Source organism: Rattus norvegicus, chromosome 3 (assembly GCF_021556685.1).
Source record: "Rattus norvegicus strain SHRSP/BbbUtx chromosome 3, alternate assembly SHRSP_T2T, whole genome shotgun sequence".
Lineage (NCBI taxonomy): Eukaryota > Metazoa > Chordata > Mammalia > Rodentia > Muridae > Rattus > Rattus norvegicus.
This window is the reverse complement of record NC_141536.1, coordinates 71,922,274-71,945,152: the sequence shown is the minus strand read 5'-3', so window position 1 is coordinate 71,945,152 and position 22,879 is coordinate 71,922,274. Positions and strand designations below refer to the sequence as shown.

The following is a 22,879-nucleotide window of genomic DNA, read 5'->3' as shown; positions in this document are numbered from 1 at the left end:
TTAAGTTTATCTCCATTTAATTTTGTGTTGGCTATTGGCTTGTTTTCTACAGCTTTTACTATATTTAGATTTACTTCTTGTATGCCTGATATCTCCAAGATTTTCAAGATGAATGGGTGTTGAATTTTGTTAAAGGGTTTTTCTGCATCTAGTGAGATTGTCTTTTTTTCAGTTTATATGGTGGATTACATTGATAGATTTTCATATATAGAACCACCTCTGTATTCTCTGGATGAAGCTTACTTGATTATGGTGGCTGATATTATGGGTATTTTCCTGTGGGCATGATAGATATGACCACTGGGAGTTCCACATAAGATATGCAGCATCCAATTCTTAAGCAGTCTCCTCTTTTTAAGGTAATACATCAAGAAATCATCTGCAAAAAAATATGTTAACAAAGCCTGAATTCTTCTAATAACACATTTTTCTTTCCTGTTTGATTTTCCATCTCTTTCCCTTTTTGAATATGTTTTTGCGAGATCAGCTATTCTCTAAAAGAAACCATTTTGTATCAGTTCTAGAATTATTATCCTATGACTCTTTTCCATCTCTACTACCACCTCCAGAAAGTTTGTGCTTCCATCCAGGCCTTAAGTATCCTTTCAGTTCCTGTCCATACTCTTTCTATGCTTGCTCTTTTATAGCCCAGAGTCTGAATTCTACTCCTACTCCTACTGCTATTGCTATCCCTGCTGTCTCTGCTTTCTCTGCTGCTCCCACATACACTGGAATTGCCAATCAAACTGTTTCAACTACTAGTCCCCCACTGCTGGAGCTGCTTCCACTGCAGCTACTGGTCACTCCTACTTGCCATACTGCTACTCCTGCTTTACCTACTACAATCATTTGTTTTATTTCCTGCTTGACTTCTACTTCTGCTCCTATTTCTTTTACTTTTTTTCTGCAAGTACTGTCAATACTGGCTCTACTGGCACTTCAGGGAATTTTCTAGACTCTAAAGGAAAATGGCTCTACTCAATAGTAAATTTCCTTGCACCAGAATAACCCGAGGTCTCAGCAGATCGATCTCTAGTGTGTAGAAAAATGCTTATGAATACAGATTTAAGATTCATGCTAGTTCCTGCCTCATTATTTCATCAATGATATTTGCAGAATTTAATTTTCTTGGATTAATATGCCATTATTTTCTTAGCAATTCACTTCTGACCAGTTTCTGACTCTTTAGGTTTCAATTATTATACACATATTTTCGTGAACAAATTTTAAATTTTACTGCACATATTTATCTTCTACTTAATAAATATTTATATGCATAGTTTTGTATACTGAGAAAACAGAATGTTTTCTGGTATGGCCTTACCATTTCACATTACCGTCACTACCCATATATCTATGTCCATACTTTGGAAACATTTGGAACTTTCTGGAATTTCAGTTTCAGTTTCCATCATTGATGACCTCATATTTTTCATTGTTGCCTTGATTCTCAAGGATTCAATAAGAAAGACAATTCATTTTTATGTGTTTACTATACATTCCTCCTTAATTTATAGTGTTTATTGACCCATTTGCTCAGTTATGACTTGATTGCCATCAACCTATTTATAATGTTCTCATGAAGCTTAGTCATTTGATTATATATATTTAATATAAATGTTTAAACTACTTTCTTGCTTAGGCCCATGTTTTGTTGTATTAAGTATTCTATATTTTTGTTTTCATGAATCTCAATATATATTTTTTAACTTGCTTCATGAATTATTTTCTGATATTTTTGTTTTAAGAGAGTATGTTCCTTGACTGAAGAGTAGCTCAGTAGTGGTGTCAATTCTTGTCTACAATCTATAATTATGAATTAATCCTCTGTGCTAAAAAATTGATGATCTTTAATTCTTACTTTTGTTCTTTTAAAATAGATTTTGTAAGTTTCCAATACCATGTATATTCTGTATAAATACATGTACTTTATTTTATGAGTTAGAAGAGTCCTATGTTTTATTAAAGGGAAATTGCATGAATGGGAGCAATACTTTATTTTCTGCTTAAAGTTTATTGTTAATTAATTAAACAATTAATTTCTTATTTGAAACAATGTGTTTTGTATACGATACTGGCCACCAACTCATGGTGTAGTTTCAATCTTGGTGTTGATTTTTTGATCCTGTTGCCTTAACCTTTTTGGGGATGCAATAATAACTTTGCTAACAAGCCCTTCTTTTAGATCTTATGTTTTACATCTTACTTTGCATCGAATATTGACATAGAGTTGTCCACATTATGTATAAATATTCTACCAAAAGGGAACTTTGATTTTATGTTTTACATCTTATGTTGCATCAAATATTGACATAGATAATGTCCACATTATGTATAAATATTCTACCAAAAGGGAAGTTTTTTTTTTTTTTGCTTCCCACTAACAAATCTTTATTTCATTCATGAAAGCAGTAAATCATCCACATTCACCTTCCTTGCCCAGTAATTCAAAAGGAAAAACCCAAAAAGATTAGTAACGAAAAATGTAGGAATTGACATCCCCTAAATTTTTAAAAAATATGTTTAAGGTTGAAAAATGTTTTAAGTTTGTAATTCCTAATAGGAAAACATTATCTGAATGAACACTCTAATGGCAAACCACTGTAATATGCCTCAGCCGCATATGATGCAGAGGGTAGGGATTATCTTCGAAGCCCCCCAGCTCTCTGGTGAGGTCAGAGGTACACTGGTTTGTATTATTGCAACATCCAGTAAGTGAGCTAAGCTGTTCTTCATTCAGCAAGGGCTTTGACATTATGAGTGACCTCCAAACTTGGCTGACAATTTACTGATGAGATTCATAACCTTTGGGTTGTTCTGATATTTTGACATATTTGATGGGTTCTGGGCCACATCCTGGAAAGCCACCATGACTTCTGGATCCTGCATGGCTGCAAGAACCTCTGGGTCACTGAGGATTTCGTCCAGGCATTCCTGCCATTCCTGGCATGACCCCTCCCATTCCAGGCATTCCTCCAGGAAAATTACCAGGCATTCCCCCAGGAAAACCACCTGGAAAAGAGCCAAACTGAGATCCAGATTGTCTTCTGCCTTCTTCTTCCCTTTGGGCTTTTTCATGCTCTTCTCGAGCCTTCTTCACCCTTTCTATTTGTTCTTTTATCTCTCGCTCTTCACGTTTTCGCTCATACTTTCTCCGATGTTCAGCAATTTTTTGAGCCCGAGGCTGGACTTCTCTCAGCATTGCACTGGCGTCCTCATCATAGTCCAATTTACAGGTCAGGGCAAGATCGCGAGCTGCTTCTTCCCAGTCACACAGGAGTCTGTGCGTTTTCCCTCTCCATTTGTATGGCTGAGCTGAATCAGGGTTTATTTCAATAGCTCTGTCACAGTCTCGGATGGCAGCATTTGGCTTCTGTAATTTGACGAAAACACTGGCTCTCTAGCATACAGAATGGCCAAGCGAGGGTTTAGCTTGATGGCGTCTGTGAACAAGTCAATGGCTTTCTGGAGCTCACCATCATTTAGAGAGTCGATGGCAGCCCCCTTCTTTTCATTTGCTTCATCCATCATCGCCTCAGTTATCTGTGCATTTTCATCTCCCATTTCCTGAGGAGCATCAGTGTCTGCTTCAATTACACCTTCATTGTCAATTTCTAGATCGCTCTCCTCACTCGATGGCTCCTCTGTCTTTATGTTGTCCTCTGTCATCTTGTCTCTTTTTTCTTCCTTAGTGTTTTCTTCTGACTTCGCTTTATGAGTAGCAGGTGGTACTTTACCCCCCATGCTCTCCACCCACTCCCTCAGGAAACGCATTTCCTCGGTGTGCAGGACGCTCGGGTCCTGCCTACACATCTTCACGAAGGCCCGAAGCTCGCTCACTTTGCGGGGATCCATAGTGGTGAGGCTGGAAGCTTCTGGCGGTGGGCGGCTGCGGAGGCCCGATGCCAAGCCCGGGAGCGGCTCAACGTGACCAAGTAGAAGGGGGCCAAAAGGGAACTTTTATTAAAAGTTTATTTTTTTTTCTTTTCTATTTTGGATGTCTTCTCACCCCAACCACAAGTATGACATTAGCTGGATGATTCTGCTTCTGCCAGCTTATGGCATGAACCTGTTCGTTTCCACCTACTGCAACTCTACCACGTGGTTTGAAACTCTGTGTTTTATTAGGATAAATTCACCAATTTAAAACTTTTTCTAAGAGCATATTATCCTTGTTGATATTTTTTATTGCAGAAGAGTTTGCAAATTGCAGCTCAGCAATACACACAGCACAAAGGCATGCATGAAACTCATTTTTACATAATTATGTGAAAAATACAATATATTTTGATCAATTTACCACTTAACTTCTTCCTCAACTCCTTCAAGATCTATATCTATTTAAATACCTGCCCCCTACTTCAAACATTTAAATTCTAAACCCATGTAAGCAAATATGTGCTCCTGCTAACAAGGCCATTTACCTTGGTCAGAACTACCTGAGACCACTATACTCTTAAATAAAAATTGATTTTTCTCTCTCCAATAACATATCAATTACAAATATCTCCTAAGTTAGCAGTTAATGCTCATTATGCACTACTCCCTCATACTATAATATTGACTAATGAAAGAAAAGATTGCTATAATTTCTTTATGGATTACCATAAGGGTTGTTAACTGAACTTAGTCAAACAAAGGTCACCTAACATGAGATGCCTCATTAATGATTATAATTGTATATTGCAGAAATTAAGTTAGAAATTCTGCTGTGCTAAACCTGCATGTAAAATATACAAAGAAACCATTTTTTTTGTGATTTTAAGTGTTCCCATATACTGATAACTTAGTTTTCAATTTTCTAAGTGCTACCATTATATCCTTATTTCTCAATGTATATATAATGGGGTTCAACAGTGGAATCAAAATGGTATAGAATAGAGACAGCAACTTTCCCAAGCTTTCTGACTGATATGCTTTTGGTTGCGCATATGTGATAGTAGCTGTTCCATAAAATAAAACCACAACTATCAGATGAGATGAGCAGGTGGAAAAGGCTTTAGACCTCCCTCCAGTTGATGCCAGTTTTAGAACATTGCAGATAATCTTGCCATAGGAGACAAGGATCAACAAAAATGGAACCATGATAAACACTACTGAAGCAATATAGATTGCTAAATTATTCACAAATGTGTCACCACAAGCAAGCTTGAGTAATGGGGGGATGTCACAGAAAAAGTGATGAATTTTGTTAGATCCACAATAAGGCAAAGAGAAAATCTGGTAAGTTTGTCCACTCACAACTGGAATAATACAGACCCAGCAAGCTGCCACAAGCTGCACACAGACCTTATTGTTCATGACCAGGGGAAAGTGCAAAGGATTGCAAATGGCCACATAACGGTCATAGGCCATGACCGTTAGGAGGAGGAACTCCATACCTCCCAGCATGATGACAAAACAGAGCTGTACAGCACAGGACAATAAGGAAATTGTTCCTTTTTGTGTACAAATATCCATGAGCATCCTTGGGATGGTAACTGTTACATAGCAGATTTCCACAAAAGAAAAGTTGCTAAGGAAAAAGTACATAGGGGTCTGCAGACCTGAGTCAGTTCTTGTGATTAACATTATAATGCTGTTGCTGATCAGAATAGACAAATACATGAACAAAAATATCCCAAAAAGCATCCACTGGAGTTGGGGGACATCAGAAAACCCCAAGAGAACAAATTCTGTAATTGTAATATTTGAAATTTTTGTTTTAATTTCCTTTTTATATGCAGATCCAACAAATTCCATATGTTTAGTGAATATAATTCTTAATGTCCACCAGCTTTTTCTTTGGCCTGATGAGATGAATGGGTATGTTTATATGTTCTTTTCAACGGTCATTTACCATAATTTTGTCTTTTAACTCCAACATCATATTTTTATCTTTAAACAGCATGTAATTAAAAGGACATGAGATTTATTTTACTAGTTTCAGCTACATTTCAGCAAAGGTCTTGAGATGCATACAAAATAATAAAAACACATTATAGAGAAAATATACATATTTGGAGATTTTATTACAAACTTAAACAAATATTTTTGTTTTTCCATATTTCCTTTTCTTCATTTTTATCGGTGCAAAAGCTTTAAATCTACAAATCTTGAAGATTTTCCTTGATTCTTTTTCAACAGGATTTTTAGCTGATTTATTATAATGGCCACAGAATGTGATGCTGAGTACCTAGAAAGATGGATCCACAATTAAATGCTTGCAACTTTCAGTCAGCAGCATTCCCACTTGAATAGCAAAGTTCGTATCTCCAGAAATCCAAATAAATACTAAGAGGGTGTGGAAACTCACTATGATTCCACCAACCATAGACAGATAGGGTCTACAGCAAGCTGATATCTAGACTAGCCATTGCTGAGATCTAGGTTTGATCCTCAGACCATACACTAACAAGTTAAGTAGAAGAGTGATTTGAAGTTATTCCTGATATCAGTTTCTGGCCTCTACAAGTATGTACACCCATAGAAAACAACAACAACAAAACAAAAGAAAAAACACAGCAAACACACACATTACAAATGAGAAATGAAAAGCTCTAACAGACCATAAAGTAGATTATTCCTAAAAAGAGATCAGAGGTCCATTAGTATATTACTCTGCATAATCTATAAGTTATGGAAATTATGGTAAATGTGAATACAAGAAGTTTCTCTAAATTTCTCCTTTAAAACTATTTTCATGTTCTCCTTGTCATGTCAGATTTCTCTGTTATGTTTTTCACTTGTAGCATATGTGTGTTTTGTCTATTTTCCCTTCATTTGTGTTAATGGCAAAACCAAGACTATCTAACAAACATGAATGTGATCAAAATAATTAACCAAATTAAATGCAATACTCATCTTGATTAGAAGCTCTATATGATTGGACAATCCCAATAATAGCTTGACAAATGTCATAACATTTCCAAAGCACTTGTTCTCTAACAGCACATGATAAGTATTTATGCATTTGCCACTCTATTAGTACTCTATACGTTCTAGACTTAAGTGATGTCCAAGTTTTTGCATTGAGGTGGATGATTAACAGTTAAAAGCACTGCCTGCTTTTTCTGTGGACAGGTATGCCAATCTTAGCACTCATGTAGTATCTGACAAACTTTGGTAACATTAAGTCCTGGGGATATGAAATCCTGTTGTGGCTTCCATAGACATCAGGCATGGATGTGGTATGTAGACATACATTCTGGAAAGTCATTCAAACACATAAAAAATAAATGTAATGTAAAAACAGCACGTTGATAATTATATGGTCTGCTGTTTTCAAATTCCCCCTGTGTTTGCTTTCACTACGTGGGAAGTGAACATTTTTACCAATGGTATAGTTCCCAGAATCTAATAAATATCTAACTTCATTTAGTAAGAACAGTGGTAAGACATATTTAGGAGGCAGCTCATTTTAAAATTATAACCTTAGACATGTCTGTGTTGTCTTCAATTCCTCTCAGAATTGTTGTTCAGATCTTTTCTTGGTGTAAGGAAATGACTCAAGCTTACCTCTAACACAGCACACAAAGTAGTCTATCAAACCAAACAGGAATTTTATCTTTAGTGTTTTATATGCCCTTGTTTTCCTCAGACAGCCACAGATTCTATTGTAATTATTTTGGTTTTGGGAATGAATTACTACTAAATAAGGACAATAAAACCCCTGGGGTTCATTTCTCCTGTGCATCAACTAAATTTCATGAGACTCTTTATAATGAGTTTCTGAGAAATTCACATTAATCAAATTTTTTGTTCATCTAACCTCAAATTATCTGGGTACATTTATGTTATTTACTAAAGGCGTTTACCATTCTATCTTTGGATCTAGCAATCACATATAGTCTTTGTGCATTACAAAAGAGTTTGCTTTGATATATATATTTATTTTATGTATACAAGCATATTTTAGGAATTTCACAAATTTTCTCATCTTCTGTTCAATGTTATAAAACCTATTTTAACAAATAAAAGTTGTGGCATACACTTTTAATTCCAGCACTCAGGAGGCAGACAGGATCACTGTATATATGTGTCAGGTCTGGTCTGTAAAACAAGGTCTAGGACAGTCAGGGCTGTAATATGGAAAATTATTTTGGGAAAAACCAAAACAAAAGAAAAGAAAAACTAAAACTAAAACGGAACTATTTGAGCACCAATCTCTGTATTGATGTCTATTCTCTATGTCTTCTTCTGTTGCATTTATATTGCTTTTCTATTTCTGTTTTAGGTGATATGATGAATTCAGTCTCCAACATTAAACAAATATTGTACAATTGTGATAAATTCTGTGTTCCAATGTATAAGTTTTATTGTAATCAGTCTGGTTATGAAAGCAAATATATACTCATATGTCTATCTCTCTGTCTACATATTCTCTATCTATTTCCAATAAAGAACCAGAGACAGTGTAATTTAAAAATTTATATTAGAACTAAACTTGCAAATTAACAATATTTTGGCTGTATTTATAGTGCAAAAGTGAGGAACAACTTATTTGAGTATGAATGGCCCCAAAATATCTGTGAAGTCCCACATCATCATGGAAGATGACATCCTGGGACTTTTATCAAAAATTACAATCAGCTTTGTATTTCCTTTACATTCCAGTAGTATATGAGAAGGCATAGTGAGTTTTTGTACTCAAAGACCTGATCATAGGGATGATCATTTTATCACCAGAAGAGTGCAACCAACTACACAGTACAGTACTTTTTCATTATCTATTTTAATCCAGTGATCATAATTCAATTATATGTTCTCTAGATGTTACTAGTCCCACCATTAGCCAGGATTATTCATTTTCAATATTTAACATTTTATTGTTTTAATATTAGAAACCAAAAATCTCCAGTTAAATGGTCAATAACATTAGTAAGAACAAATATTTCTTGATCTCAAACATAGAAGGGGCTATTCTGGTATATCCTCCTTATGAACTTTTCCAGAACATATTTTCCACTCTATATGGATGAGTAATGATGTAACATTTCATTATCTATATTTCCTCTACTTATATATTACTTTTCTTTTAATATAAAATGTCTAAGAATGAATTCTATTCATCGATTCTTGATCTTAGAGCCTGAGCCTTTGGAGTTCTATTTAGACTTGCCCCTGTACCAATGAGTTCAAAGCTCTTGCCCATGTTCTCTTCTATTAGATTCAGTGTATCTGGTTTTATGTGAGGTTTTTGATCCACTTGGACTTGAGATTTATGCATGGCGATAAGTATGAATCTATTTTCATTTTCCTACATACAGACTGCCCATTAGATGAGCACGATTTATTGAAGATGCTTTCTTTTGGCCATTGTATATTTTTGGCTTCTTTGTCAAAGATCAAGTGTGCATAAGTGTGTGGTTTTATAGCTGGCTCTTCCCTTCTATCTCATTGATCAATGTGTCTGTCTCTGTACCAATACGATGCAGTTTTTCTCACTTTTTCTTTGTAATATAACTTGAGGTCAGCGATGGTACTTTCCCCAGAAGTTCTTTTATTGTTAAGATTTGTTTATGCTATTCTGAGTTTCATTCTTTGCAGATGAATCTGAGAATGGGACCTCATAAATCTGAAAAGCTTCCATAAGACAAAGGACATATCCAGTAGGACAAATTAGCAACCTACTGGTTGGGCAAAAGTCTTCACTAACCCCACATCCAATAGAGGGCTAATATCCAAAATATATAAAGAATTCAAGAAGCTAACCACAAATAAAACAAATAATCCAATCAAAAATAGGTTATATTGTGGGGCAGTGAGTTGTGAAATGTACCCTGATTCCTGGTCGAGACAGGTCAAATCCCCAGGGATAAAGGGATGGCAGGTGCATTCCCAGCCTCCAAGATCAGGCTCTCACTAGATGCAGTCTCCCACAAAACCCTGTAGAGAAGTTTGAGACAGACCAAGTCTCGTAGAGCAATGCCCCAAAACCTTCCTTCACAGGTGAGGATGTGACCACAAGTTACATAGGCTCAAGACAGATCAGTCACAGAGGCCAACACCCCAAACCCTCCTCCACAGGTGAGGATCTGACCATAGGTCACATAGGTTCAAGACAGATCTGTCATAGAGACAGGACCACACCTCTGAATATGTAAATGAGGTGATCTACCCAAATATCTGTATTTAAGGGTCATGTTCAGAATTAAAGGTGCGCACGAATCACTCTTTCATCTAAGAGCTTCTGTCATAAGAGCTGTAACACTGTAGCTTGGAGAAGAGATCTACTCTCCCAAAATTCTTGCCAGAAGCCTGTCTGCATCCCTCCCATGTCTCCTGCTAGCTAAGCCCAGCCTGAAATGGAGAGAGAACAAAACCTGCCCAAGTTCTCTTCCTTTCTCCTGGACCCATGACCTAGTCAAACCAGAGGTCTCTGTGGAAAACTTTGGGCATGAAAGCACACAGTATATAACTAGTCAGAGAATTTACAACAAAGGAATCTCAAATGGCTGAGAAGCACTTAAAGAAAAGTTCTTAGTCATTAGTGAAATGCAAATCAAAATGACCCTGAGATTCCACCTCACACCAATCCAAGTGGCTCAGACCAAAAATTCAAGTGACAGCACATGTTGGCAAGGATGTATCTAGAGAAAGAAGTACACTCCTCCATTGTTGGTAGGTTTGCAAACTGATAAAACTACTTTGGAAATCAATCTGTCAGTTCCTCAAAACATCAGATACAGATCTACCTGAGGACTAAGCTATAGTAATCTTGAGCATATAACCAAAAGATGCCTCACCATGCCATAGAGGCACAGGTTCCACTATGTTCATAGCAGACTTATTTGTGATAGCCAGAAGTTGGAAAGAACCCAGATGTCCCACAATAGAAGAATGGATACAGGAAATGTGATTCATTTACACAATGGAATACTACATAGCTATTAAGAATGAGCACATCATGAGTTTTGCAGGCAAATAGATGAAACTAGAAAATATCAACCTGAGTGAGGTAATTTAGACCCAAAAGGATATGCATGGTATGTACTCACTAATAAGTGGATATTACCCACAAAGAGTACAGAATACCTAGGATACAATCTACAGATCTCAAGAAGGCTAACAAGCCGAAGGTCCTCAGTTAGTATGCCTCAATCCCACTTGGGAGGGAGAAGACAGCCATCACAGGAGACAGGGGACGGGGCAGAAGCCTGGGTGGGAAAGGCAGCAGGCATGGGAAGAGAGGAACATGATCAGGTATTGGGTGTGAGGACAGAATTGAAGCCCTGAAGTCCAGCAGAAAGAATGGAAACAGGTAACCTCTGGAGGTAGGAGGTGTGGGGACACTATACTCTACTGCAGATATGGGAAGTAAGAGATTCTCAGAACTCAAAGAGAGGGACGTTAAATGAAATGCCCTACAATTGGGAGAGGGAACTTGCAGAGTCCATCTTCAGTAGAAAGACAGGGCATCAAGTGGAGGGATAGGATTGCATTCCCATAGTCAAAAACTCTGACTCAGAATTGTTCTTGTATGAATGAACTGCAGGAACAAAAATGAAGAAGAGCCTGAGGGGAAGGAGGGCCAAAGACAGGCCCAAGTTGGGATCCAGCTCAGGGAGAGGTCCCGAGGCCTGACACTATTATTGATGCTATGGTGTCTTTACAAACATTGGCCTATCATGAATACCCAAAAAGCAGCTGAAAGAATCAGATGCAGATATTTGAATCCAACCAATGGGCAGAAGCTGTGACAGATATCGTTGAATTAGGGAAAAGCTGGAAGAAGCTGAGGAAGAGGATGACCTTAGAGGAAGACCTGCAGACTCAAATATCCTGGACCGTTGAGATCACTCAGATACTGAGCCACCAACCAAGAGGCAAAACCCAGGTAATATGAGGCCCCCAACGCATATACAGCAGAAGATTTCCAGGTCTGCACTCAAGTCGGAGAAGGTACACCTAACCCCGAAGAGACTTCAGGCAACCCCTAGTAGACCCAGAAGGCGGGGAGTGGTGGTAGTGTGGGATGTGGAACAGTCCAGGGATAGACTGCAAAGAGGATAAGTCTGGACTATAAAAAAAGATTAAAGAATAAATAAAAATTGAAACAAAAAATAGTCTGAACAAGTCAGTGGACAACAAGGCAATAAGCAGCATTCCTCTCTAGTCTATGCTTCAGTTGCTGACTCCAGGTTTCTGCTTAGAGTTCTTGCCTTGGAAAGATGATGGATTGTAACCTGGAAACCAAATTAAAGAATGAATTCTAAAGACTGGGAACAGGATTAAACTGTCCCATGAATGTGAAGGCCTGATTTTTTTCTTTTTTATTAAATATTTTATTCAATTTCATTTCAACTGCTATCCGCTTTCCTGGTTCCCTCCTCTTCCATCCCCTCTCTCCTAGCTTCTAAGAGGATGTTCCCCCTCCCATTCACCCACTCCCACCCTGGCATTCCCCTACATTGGGGAAACAAGCAAGGCCTGATTTCTTATCTCTAGTACTCCTGTCAAAAAGCCACAGTAGATGTGGCAGGCTACCTTTTACCCCTGTGCTAGGTAGTTAGAGAAAGTGCATTGTGGAAGCAAGCAGAATCAGCTAGCTCCAGGTATAGGGACAGATCTTGCCTCAGCAAATAAAGTGATGAGTGTAGAAGCAAAACATCTGAATGTCAATATCGCCAACCACACAAAGGCACATATATGCATGCACATACACTGATATCTGTGACCACATGCATGCCAGCATGTATAGACATATCAATCATACTCATATAAAAGCACAAAAGGTTTCAAAAGGGCCAATTTTTAGTGAAAATTTCAATGGTGATATTTTGAAAGATTCATAATGGAAAGGTATTTTTCATTGGATCACTGAAATAAAACTGTGATATCTGTATTATTTGTTTCATAAATTTACCTTAAATACCTTTTAGTACTTATGCCTTGAATATAGCTGATTTGTAAGTCAGTTTTCTTCATGTCCGTAGGATATTTTGAACACATTTACTTCTATAACCTCTACTGTCCTCATCACTTCCACCTTGCTTCCCATTGGTTGTCATGGAATATCATGGTTTTTCTCTCTCTCTCTCTCTCTCTCTCTCTCTCTCTCTCTCTCTCTGTGTGTGTGTGTGTGTGTGTGTGTGTGTTTGAAAAGATAAGCTGCAAAGAGAGAATGCATGTCATTCCCATTTGAATGATTTTTTTCTGTAAAAATTTAGACTTATTTTTAATAAAAAATAATTTATTGTCAACAAAGGCAATATATACAACAGGACAATAGATGCAACAGTACAACAGGTAAAGGGGTAATAAAGGGATTCCATGGCAGGGATGAGGAAGTAAGAAGTGATGGAGGCCTACTGCTGTAGGAGCTGGAAGTGGGGGAGGAAAGGTGTCCCCTGAGGTAGTGGGGTTCAGTTCAAACCCCATCATAACCAACTTTTCATAAAGCACTGTGTGAGGGGAGAATGGTGGGAAGGTGATAGGAAGGAGGAGTTGTGGGGTCAGCAAAGTATGGGGAAGGTATTCTCCACAGGACCAGTGCCTTACCACCCAACAACCCAAGCCACTTCTCCCTACCTCAGGCTTGGGCAAGGGCAGGCGTTTTCTAGTACCCCTTTGTATCAGTGATGTCACCCCTCCCCTCTCCACAATGTCCTGTCACCTGGTTTAATAAACTTTCTATCAGGTGGCCAAGCTGGGCAGATATGTGATTTAAGCCAATGGGGGATAACTGCCTCCTACCGCCCACCTTTCCTTCTTCCCACTCCTCCCTGACTAGAAAACTGAAAACATATACTCCACTTCCTTCCTCTGGTTGTCGGTTAACAGTGGCATTGGATTCTGACAAAACCATGGGCCAGCCTGGGTTATCACCTGTTACCAACCCCTTGGTGCCCTGGGAGGTGCTTGGACCAGTCGGGTAAGAGGCTGACTGCTGGTTATTTCCTCCATCAGGATAACCTGAATATCCAGTGACCCACGGAGCTCTGGAGGGGAGGCTGAAGAGGGACTTGGTGTCTGGGGCAGGCCCTCCGCAGCTTTTCTGTCTTTTGAAGAATCCTTACTGCCGGTAGTCCTGAGTTGCATGTGGGAAAAGAACTGGAGGATCAAGCCAGGAGGGAAGCTGCCATCAGTGAAGTGTCAGACTTCAGCTGGTGCTGCGAATATCTCTGTAGGTGACTCAGGAGATGGGGATTCTGAGTCAGAACCCAGGTCTTTGGCCATACGTCTGCTTCTTTTCTTTTTAGCAGGCTCTTCCTCAGGGCACTCTTTCCATCTCTGACCACAGGACTTTCCATTTCCTTGCTCTAAGACAGGGGCAACAGGAAGCTCAAGGAGGGCAGAGCCTTTTGGGCCAGAGTCTCTTCGGTTTGTTCTTAAGAGTTCAAGAGGACTACAATCTCTGCTGGCAGCCTGGCAAGATCTTATTTGGAGATGGGCTCTGACTAGCCATCCTGGCAAGACTAGACTGGGCAGAGATGACTGGTCATCATGGGTGCCTTGTAGAAGGGCAACCCCTTCACTCAAGGCTTTCAAGATGTTGCTCTTCTCAGAGGGGCTGAGGTATGGCATATGAGGATGCTGCTCCAAGAGGTGTGTGAGCAGTGTCTGCTGATGGGGACCAGATCTCAGTACCCCCTGCCCCCTCAACCATGCAGAGCACCAGTCAATGGCATCCAGGTCTGTTCCCCACCCAGAACTCCTGCTCTCATGAAATTGCTGCTTGGGCTCCTCATAGCCTTCCACATCTGCTTCCAGCAGGTTAGGCTGAGGCGCTAGCATCTTTTCCTGTTGGGTTACTCTGATCATCAGTTCAGGCTGTAAGATCACAGCTGCCAGCACAGCCTCCTCCTCATCCTCCCCTTCCTCACACTTGAGCCTTACTTCAAAGCAATCCAGCACAGCAGCACTCTTGCTCTCAGGACCATGGCGAGGCTAAAAAGGGATACCTACCCCAGACAACTCAAGGACTGTGGCCTGCCTAGATCACCCTCCACTCACCAAGATGTTCCACAAGCCATAGGCTTTAACTTTCCACAACCCTAGTCCATGAGGTTATGATCCCAAAAGTATAGATTTTTAAAGGAAAAATTAAGGTCTTGCAAAAAACAGGAATTCAATGTCCATACCAAAACATAGTAAAAGCAACATATGGAAAAGCAATAACCAATATCAAACTAAATGGAGAGAAACTTGAAGCAATCCCACTAAAATAAGGAACTAGACGAGGCTGCCCACTCTCTCCCTACCTATTGTCTGTAGTATTCCAAGTCCTAGTCAGAGCAATTAGACAAGCAAGAGAGTTCTAAAGGATACAAATTGGAAAGGATGAAGTAAAAATATCACTATTTGCAGATAATATGATAGCATACTTAAGTGACCCCAAAAATTCCGACAGACAACTCCTCCAGCTGATAATCCATTTCAGCAAAGTGGCTGTATATAAAATTAACTCAAATAAATCAGTAGCCTTCCTGTACTCAAAGGATAAACAGCCCCAGAAAGAAACTAGGGAAATATACACCCTTCATAACAGCCACAAATAAGACAATATACCTTGGTACGGCTCTAACCAAGCAAGTGAAAGATCTGTATGACAAGAACTTCAAGTCTCTGAAGATAGAAATTGAAGAAAACCTCAGAAGATGAGAAGATCCCCATGCTTATAAACTGACAGGATTAATATAGTAAAAATGGCTGCCATCGTGCTGAAAGCAATCTACAGATTCAATGCAATCCCCACCAATATTCCAATTCTGTTCTTTACAGAGTTAGAAAGAACAATTTGATGTTCTTTGTTAGTTGTGATGAAGAAGTTTGATATAGATGAATCATCTGTAATTGAGCATTTACTTCTGGCTCTTTGCAGTTAAGCACTGATAGGCATCTATATTAATCATTACAAACTATAAAAGATGTTTTGATCTGAGCAAGTTTGGGAATACCAGTGTGCTAACATAAAAAAATGCAGTTAAACCACCTGATGACTTAAAACATCAACATCAAGATGATCCATATCCAGTGTCTATGACTTCTCTAACCATGGGGTTTTGACCAGGTTGATATTAACAGACATGAATTTTCTCCATCTAATTATAAGTCAGTTACTATGCTCATGGGAGACATGCTGTTATTGTTTAGTGGGCATCCCTTATCTGGTTAGTTAATACTCTAGCACACATCATCTAATCCTGGAGAAATGACATTGTATACTCTAAGGAAAGTTTCAATGTTTGAAAATCCCTTTATACATGATCTTGTATTGGGTAGAGGAAAAGAACTGAAGCCCTGAGGGCCAGAAGAAAGAATGAAAACAGGACACCTTGAGAGGAAGGAGGCTGAAAGAATGCTCTGGAATGTACCAGAGACCTGAGAAGTAGAGATACTCAGAACTCAAAAGAGGGACCTCAGATGAAATGCCCAACAGTAGGGGGAGGGAACCTATTGAACCAATCTCCAGCAGAAAGAGTGAGGGATGGAGTTGTTATCCCACAGTCAAAGCTCTGACTTCCTCTCTTAAAGAACTTCTGGGATGGAAGTGGAGAAGAGCCTGTAGACAGGCCCAAAGTGGGTTCCAGCTCATTGGGAGGCCCCAAGGTCTGACAACATTATTTAGGCTACTGGGCATTCACAAAAAAGGGACCCATCGTCACTGCCCTCCAAAAGACCCAACAAGCAGCTGAAAGAGTCAGATGCAGATATGGGCACCCAACCAATGAACAGAAGCTGATGATCCTTCTGGATAAATTAGGGAAAAGCTGGAGGAAGCTGAGAAGGAAGGCAACCCTGTAGGAGACCTAGCAGTCTCAATTAACCTGGACATCTGAGATCTCTCAGGCAATGGATCACCAACTAGGCAGCATACACCAGCTGATATGGAGCCCCCAACACTTATACAACAGAGGACTGAAGGGTCTTGGTTCAGTCAGAGAAGATTCACCTAACTCCCAAGAGACTGGAGGCCTCAGGAATTTTAGAGATCTAGTGGTGTGGAGACATCCTTGTGGAGATGGGGGTGGGGTGAACAGGGAGGAGGTATGGAACCTGGAATAGTCAGGGGGCATGGACCAGAAGGGGAATAATATCTGGAGTGTAAAAATAAATAAATAATAAATAAATAAAAAATATTTATTATTCTTTTCTGGAAAACTAAACCTTTAGTTCTGTAATGAAGTTTCTGCACATAGATGACTTTTTCTTTGCTTACCAACTTTGTAGGACACATATGTTTGTGAAAAATTTTCTTCTTTTCTTTATTTAAGTTTTCTATATTTCAATTTAATTTTATTATCATTAATACAAGATGAAAATATGAAATAATAATACAAGTCCATTCCATAAATACTTAGTCTATATTGGGCACAGCGTTAGTTTTCCAGAATTTGCTTTGTCCTGAGAGACTATTATTTTTTAAGTATTAAAGGTTATTTATTTTTTATTGGATATTTTTATTTACATTTCAAATGATATTTGATTTCCTGGTTTCCCCTCCATAAACCCCATATTCCTTCCCTTCTACCTCTTATTTTATGGGGTGTTCCACGGCCCACCCACCCTTTTCTGCCTTCCTGCCCTGACATTCTCCTACACTGAGGGTCCAGCCTTGGCAGGACCAAGGTCTTTTTCTCCCATTTGTGTCCAACAAGGCCATCTTCTGCTACATATGCAGCTGAAGCCATAGTTCTGTCCATGCGTACTCTTTTGATGGTGGTTTAATCCCTGGAAGCTCTAGTTGGTTGGTATTGTTGTTCTTAAGGGGTTGCAAACCCCTTCAGCATCTTCAATCCTTTCTCAACTCCTCCAGTGGGGACCACATTCTCAGTTCAATAGTTGGCTGTGAGCATTCACCTCTGTATTTGGAGAGTCTAAATTTTAAAGGCAGATTTGACTCCATTTATGATCATTTATGATTTATGCAAAGTGATTGTATACTTGGATGTTCTTTTAAATGCTACCACCCATCTGGAACCACGGTCAGCACAGACCATTTAATGACTGGTCCTTGGGCCTAGAAAGGGTACCATTCAATAAATTTATTGGTAGGAATTGGGATTATATGGGTCCATTGGTGTGAAAACATTCTATCAGTAAATTAAGGTCTAATAATGATGTCCAAGAATTTATAAGATACTCTAGACCAAGTAATGGGCATACCATTCTCATCGGCACCCTTTAAAAATGAGATAGCAAACTATCAACAGAAGAGACATATTACAGAATGTAAGATATCTTAGGTGGCCATATGTCTAGACTATGATTAATATAGAGAATATATATTCAAACAATTAATGAGAAATATATTAATTAAATATTTAAAATTATGAGAAATAATTTTTTCCCAAAATTGATAAGAGATGACAAAAAATGAGATGCCAATGTCCAGTACTCACAGAGTAACATAGTCAACCTCAATCGTAACAAAGAAACATGGATTGAAAACTACACTGAGATTTTCCCTTGTTAAAGTGTGAATTCTAGTCATTTAAGAAAATAAGAAACAGGACTGGAGTGGTAACTTAAAAATAAGTTCCAAAAGTTTCAAGAAATGTCCAAAAATATCTAACAACATTTTATGACTTCTTGTGCCACCTGATCTCATATGATGCACATAAAGTAATAAAAAATTACATGCAAATAGATGTAAATAGAGTATAAAAATACAAAAAAATACAAAAAGCTGGTAGAGGCAAAGAGACAGAGACAGATAGAGACAGAGAAAGACAGAGTAGGGCATAGAGACACACAATGAGAACCATTAAATAATTTTGTGGAATGCAAGACATTTTAGCCTCTATAGAAATGAGCATTAACACTACCTAAAGACTATACATGGACTGACCCTGGACTCTGACCTCATAGGTAGCAATGAATATCCTAGTAAGAGCACCAGTGGAAGGGGATGCCCTGGGTCCTGCTAAGATTGAACCCCCAGTGAACTAGACTGTTGGGGGGAGGGCGGCAATGGGGGGAGGGTTGGGAGGGGAACACTGATAAGGAATGGGGGGAGGGGGATGTTTGCCCGGAAACCAAAGAATTATTATTAAGTATTAAATAAATTAAAAAAAAGAAATCCAATAAAGTATTGGTGTAAAAGTAAAAAAAAAAAAAAAAAAAGAAATGAGCATTAAACTGTTGTCCATGCTGATAATAGATCAACTATATGGTCAAACTCTGCCACTTCAGAATAGTGTTTAAATGTTCATTTGTCACAGAGGTACATCAGCATTCATTGCAGAACTATTCATAATAGGTTAAGATTTGGAACCTATCACCTGGAAAATATAGCATATGTATACAATGGGTGTGTTTGCAGTGTTTAAAAAACATGAAGAAAAATAAATTATTCCCTTTGGAGAAAAATGTACACAACTGAAAATCTTAGCTTAATTAAGATTTCTCAGAAATGTATAATTTAATCTGTCATTTCTTTCTTGTTTTCTGTCATTTGTGGATTCTATATTTTATTGACATTTGTTTATTAGTATATGTTTCAACTCACATATACCTATATAAAATTAACATAAATATATGTGTGTGTGAGAGAGAAACAAAGACAGACAGAGAAATAGAGAGAAGGAGAGAGAGAGAGAGAGAGAGAGAGAGAGAGAGACAGACAGACAGACAGACAGACAGACAGAAGAGGATGGCCATTAGGAGTAAGTATTTTAAAAATATATAATTAGTACCAAAGATAAATAATGATAAATAATATATGCCATTGTGTGTGTGTGTGTGTGTGTGTGTGTGTGTGTGTGTAAGGTGATAAAGAAATAATATTCTATAAATAAAGTTGAACATGACATTTATGAATCAAATTCTATAATACCTAGAGTAGATATTTGGTGTAGATGTAAAATTAATGAATATTTTATAGGCATCATAGGATTTGAAATCAACTTCACAGAAGATTATAGAGTTGTGGGAATGCAATAACGTAACAGAGACACATGATAGGTTCAATGTTTCTTTCAGTTTCATTGTTCATAGTCTCGCAGCTGACCAAAAATCTGTCACAACACATAAAGTTTCAGGACTTCATCCATTAACTTAACCTATGCTTACATATTATTAATTACATATTTGACATGTAATTATAATAGTTAAGTCAGACATGATAAAAATGAAAATAATAGGAAATATCAATGTGAAGATGAGGGAGATAATTAACAAATAATTTAGAGGTATAAATATGTCACATGAAAACAGACTGATTCAGATTTTCTTTTCATGCAGATACATGGCTGCACAAACTGTTGCTAATAAGTGAGAATTGAACTCACAGTAGTTGCTACTCTTCAGTTGACTGGACCTGAATGAAACTTGCCCCATTAAGAATAGGTTATGAGTATGAGAAGGAAACCTACTCTGTTGTCAGCAATACTACCAACAAAAATATTTAGATAGAGCGGGAATCAATGCCTTCAATAGAGGATCTATATATAATACATTTAAACTGGTCATACAGAGGACCTGAGTCAAGCTTATTGGGCCATGAAACAAAACAAAGACTTACATGTAGGGAAGGATTTGGATGTAGCAATTGGATTTTGATAGGAGAAGGGAATGTATTGCATACCCAAAGAAAAATTATCAAAGAAAATATATAATGGACAAATGTTTCATTAACACATAACATCTTCAATATCCATTCAGTGACTGTATTTCTAAGCAAAATGATGTTATACTAAATTTCAAAATAACAAAGACAGTTCCTAGCAGGTGGTGAATAGCATCTCAAAGTAAAAGAACATAGGGGAAAAGTCTCTGTGAGTCAGACCTGGGTTTGTAATTTTGTCACTTGAGTTGAAAACCGTGACACTATGTTCTAAGCAATAATCTTCTCAGAGCTGCAATAACCTCTTTGTTCCTAAGGCAATAAATCATGGGATTGAAAATGGGGGTGACAATGGTGTAGAAAAGAGAAAGGAATTTGTCACTTACTGCAGAATGAGTTGATTTTGGCATTAAGTAGGTAATAGATGCAGAGGCAAAAAACAAAACTACAACCACTAGGTGGGAAGAACATGTGGAGAAGGCTTTTGCTCGTCCTTCTGCTGTTGGCAGCCTCAGGATGGTGGCAATAATTTTGCTGTACGATGTTAGTATTAGTATAAAAGGGATTGCAGCAAGCAAGATAGCCACTACATAGACATACATCTCATTAACAGAAGTGTCTCCACAGGCCAGTTTAAGTACAGGAGGTATGTCACAGAAGAAGTGATCTATTTGGTTAGAGTTACAGAAATGTAGAGAGAATATTTGACAGGTTTGCCCAAGCTGGAATGGCATGCCACCGAGCCAGGACCCTGCTGCCAGCTGCCTGCATTTTCTTGGGTTCATGACCAGAGCATAGTGCAGAGGATTACAGATGGCCACATAGCGATCATAGGACATCACGGCCCGGAGAATACTTTCAGTGGCTGCCAGCATTAGGAAGAAGCACATTTGTATAGCACAAGCCAGAAGAGAAATATTTCTGTTGTGTGTCCAAATGCTGTACAGAATCCTAGGGAGAATGACTGATACATAACAGATTTCCAGAAAAGAAAAGTTGACCAGGAAAAAATACATGGGTTTCTGTAGTGCAGGATCCAGTGTGGTTATAACAATTATGAAACTATTGGCAATTAGTATAATCAAGTACATTATAGAGAATATCCCAAATAGAAAGCTCTGGAGGTTGGGAAGATCAGAAAATCCAAGCAGAAGAAACTGTGTCACTGTGGAGGCATTGTCCTCTTCCCTGATGTCTGTGTGTTTCATCTGCGGGGATGATTCAAAGTATACCTCCTTATCCTCAGCTTTGGTGTATCATTCAGAGACTGAAACCATAGTATTTGTCTTTCTTCATTCTGTTTAATGTTTATGTGTGTGTGTGTGTGTGTGTGTGTGTGTGTGTGTGTGTTTGTGTAGCTAATGAACTCAGAATTTGTCATGACATATATTCTTTGTCGCTAAAGTAAATGCTTCTTTTCCCACCCACTACCTGATGTAATTTATACCCTTTTAAATGACACAATGACACATGCTACTTTAAATGATTATCTAAATATGTAAAATGAAAAATTCTGAATTGATGATTCAAATTTCAGTTGGTTCTTTAATTTTCTTCCAAAACTGTTTCCTAAGACTATCACAAATCAATTTATTGTGATTAAATATTCTTTATTCATTTAAAAATTAACTTAAAATATATTAAGCATATATTTTCAGTGTCTTGATGTGATATTTCAAACTCCCTTTTATTCTCTTAGTTGCCTTTATGTGCAATTTCATTAATGATCAACAGCACCAGATTTTATGAAATGCAATTTTACACTTAAAACTTTCGAAAGTTCAATGTAAAAAACTATGTAATCAAAGTTAGTATTTTCACACCTACCTATGACATTCTTAATTTGAAACTGTATGTAAATAAAAAATATAGTAATTGAAACTTTTTACAAATAGCACTTACTCTGCACTTTTATTTGCATGGGGTCAACCATTCTTAACCATAGCTTTATAGTGGCTCGGCTGGCACTCTACCTACCTCCAGTCTGTTTCCTCAGCTCCTGTAAGTATTTTATGCACAAATTGCTAAAACAAACCTTCCAAATCATCTAACATTAATCTCTCTCTCTCTCTCTCTCTCTCTCTCTCTCTCTCTCTCTCTCTCTCTCACTCCCCCCCCCACAAACACAAACACACACACATTCTCCTTTGTGTGTGTGTATGTGTATGTTTGTATGTCGGTAATTTGAAAACTTTTTTTTTTTTGGTTCTTTTTTTCGGAGCTGGGGACCGAACCCATGAAAACTTTTTGATCCTTATTCTTATACTGAGAAATTAATTTAGTAGAAATTTCAAGTAAATATAGGCATTAGAAATTTCAAATAACTTCTCATTTAGTTTTATTCAAATACTTCTATAAGGTTTAGCTATTATCACCTTTGAAATGAAA

The 22,879-nt window shown here is 38.0% G+C and overlaps 2 protein-coding genes and 2 pseudogenes across 3 annotated transcripts; all 4 read right to left on the bottom strand.

The window, feature by feature from the left end:
- Positions 1–2,385: 2,385 nt before the first annotated feature.
- St13-ps7 (ST13, Hsp70 interacting protein, pseudogene 7) lies at positions 2,386–3,942 on the bottom strand (annotated as a pseudogene). The gene has a single exon (XR_015683646.1). The product of XR_015683646.1 is annotated as an ST13, Hsp70 interacting protein, pseudogene 7 (transcript).
- Positions 3,943–4,761: 819 nt separating this feature from the next.
- On the bottom strand, positions 4,762–5,742 carry Or10ag57 (olfactory receptor family 10 subfamily AG member 57). The gene is given in 1 exon segment (NM_001000325.1): positions 4,762–5,742. A coding segment is annotated over 1 exon segment (981 nt).
- Positions 5,743–13,540: 7,798 nt separating this feature from the next.
- Positions 13,541–18,099, bottom strand: Spindoc-ps1 (spindlin interactor and repressor of chromatin binding, pseudogene 1; annotated as a pseudogene).
- A 2,655-nt stretch (positions 18,100–20,754) lies between these two features.
- Or12e9 (olfactory receptor family 12 subfamily E member 9) lies at positions 20,755–21,699 on the bottom strand. Its single transcript, NM_001000668.1, is given in 1 exon segment — positions 20,755–21,699. A coding segment is annotated over 1 exon segment (945 nt).
- Positions 21,700–22,879: the final 1,180 nt, after the last annotated feature.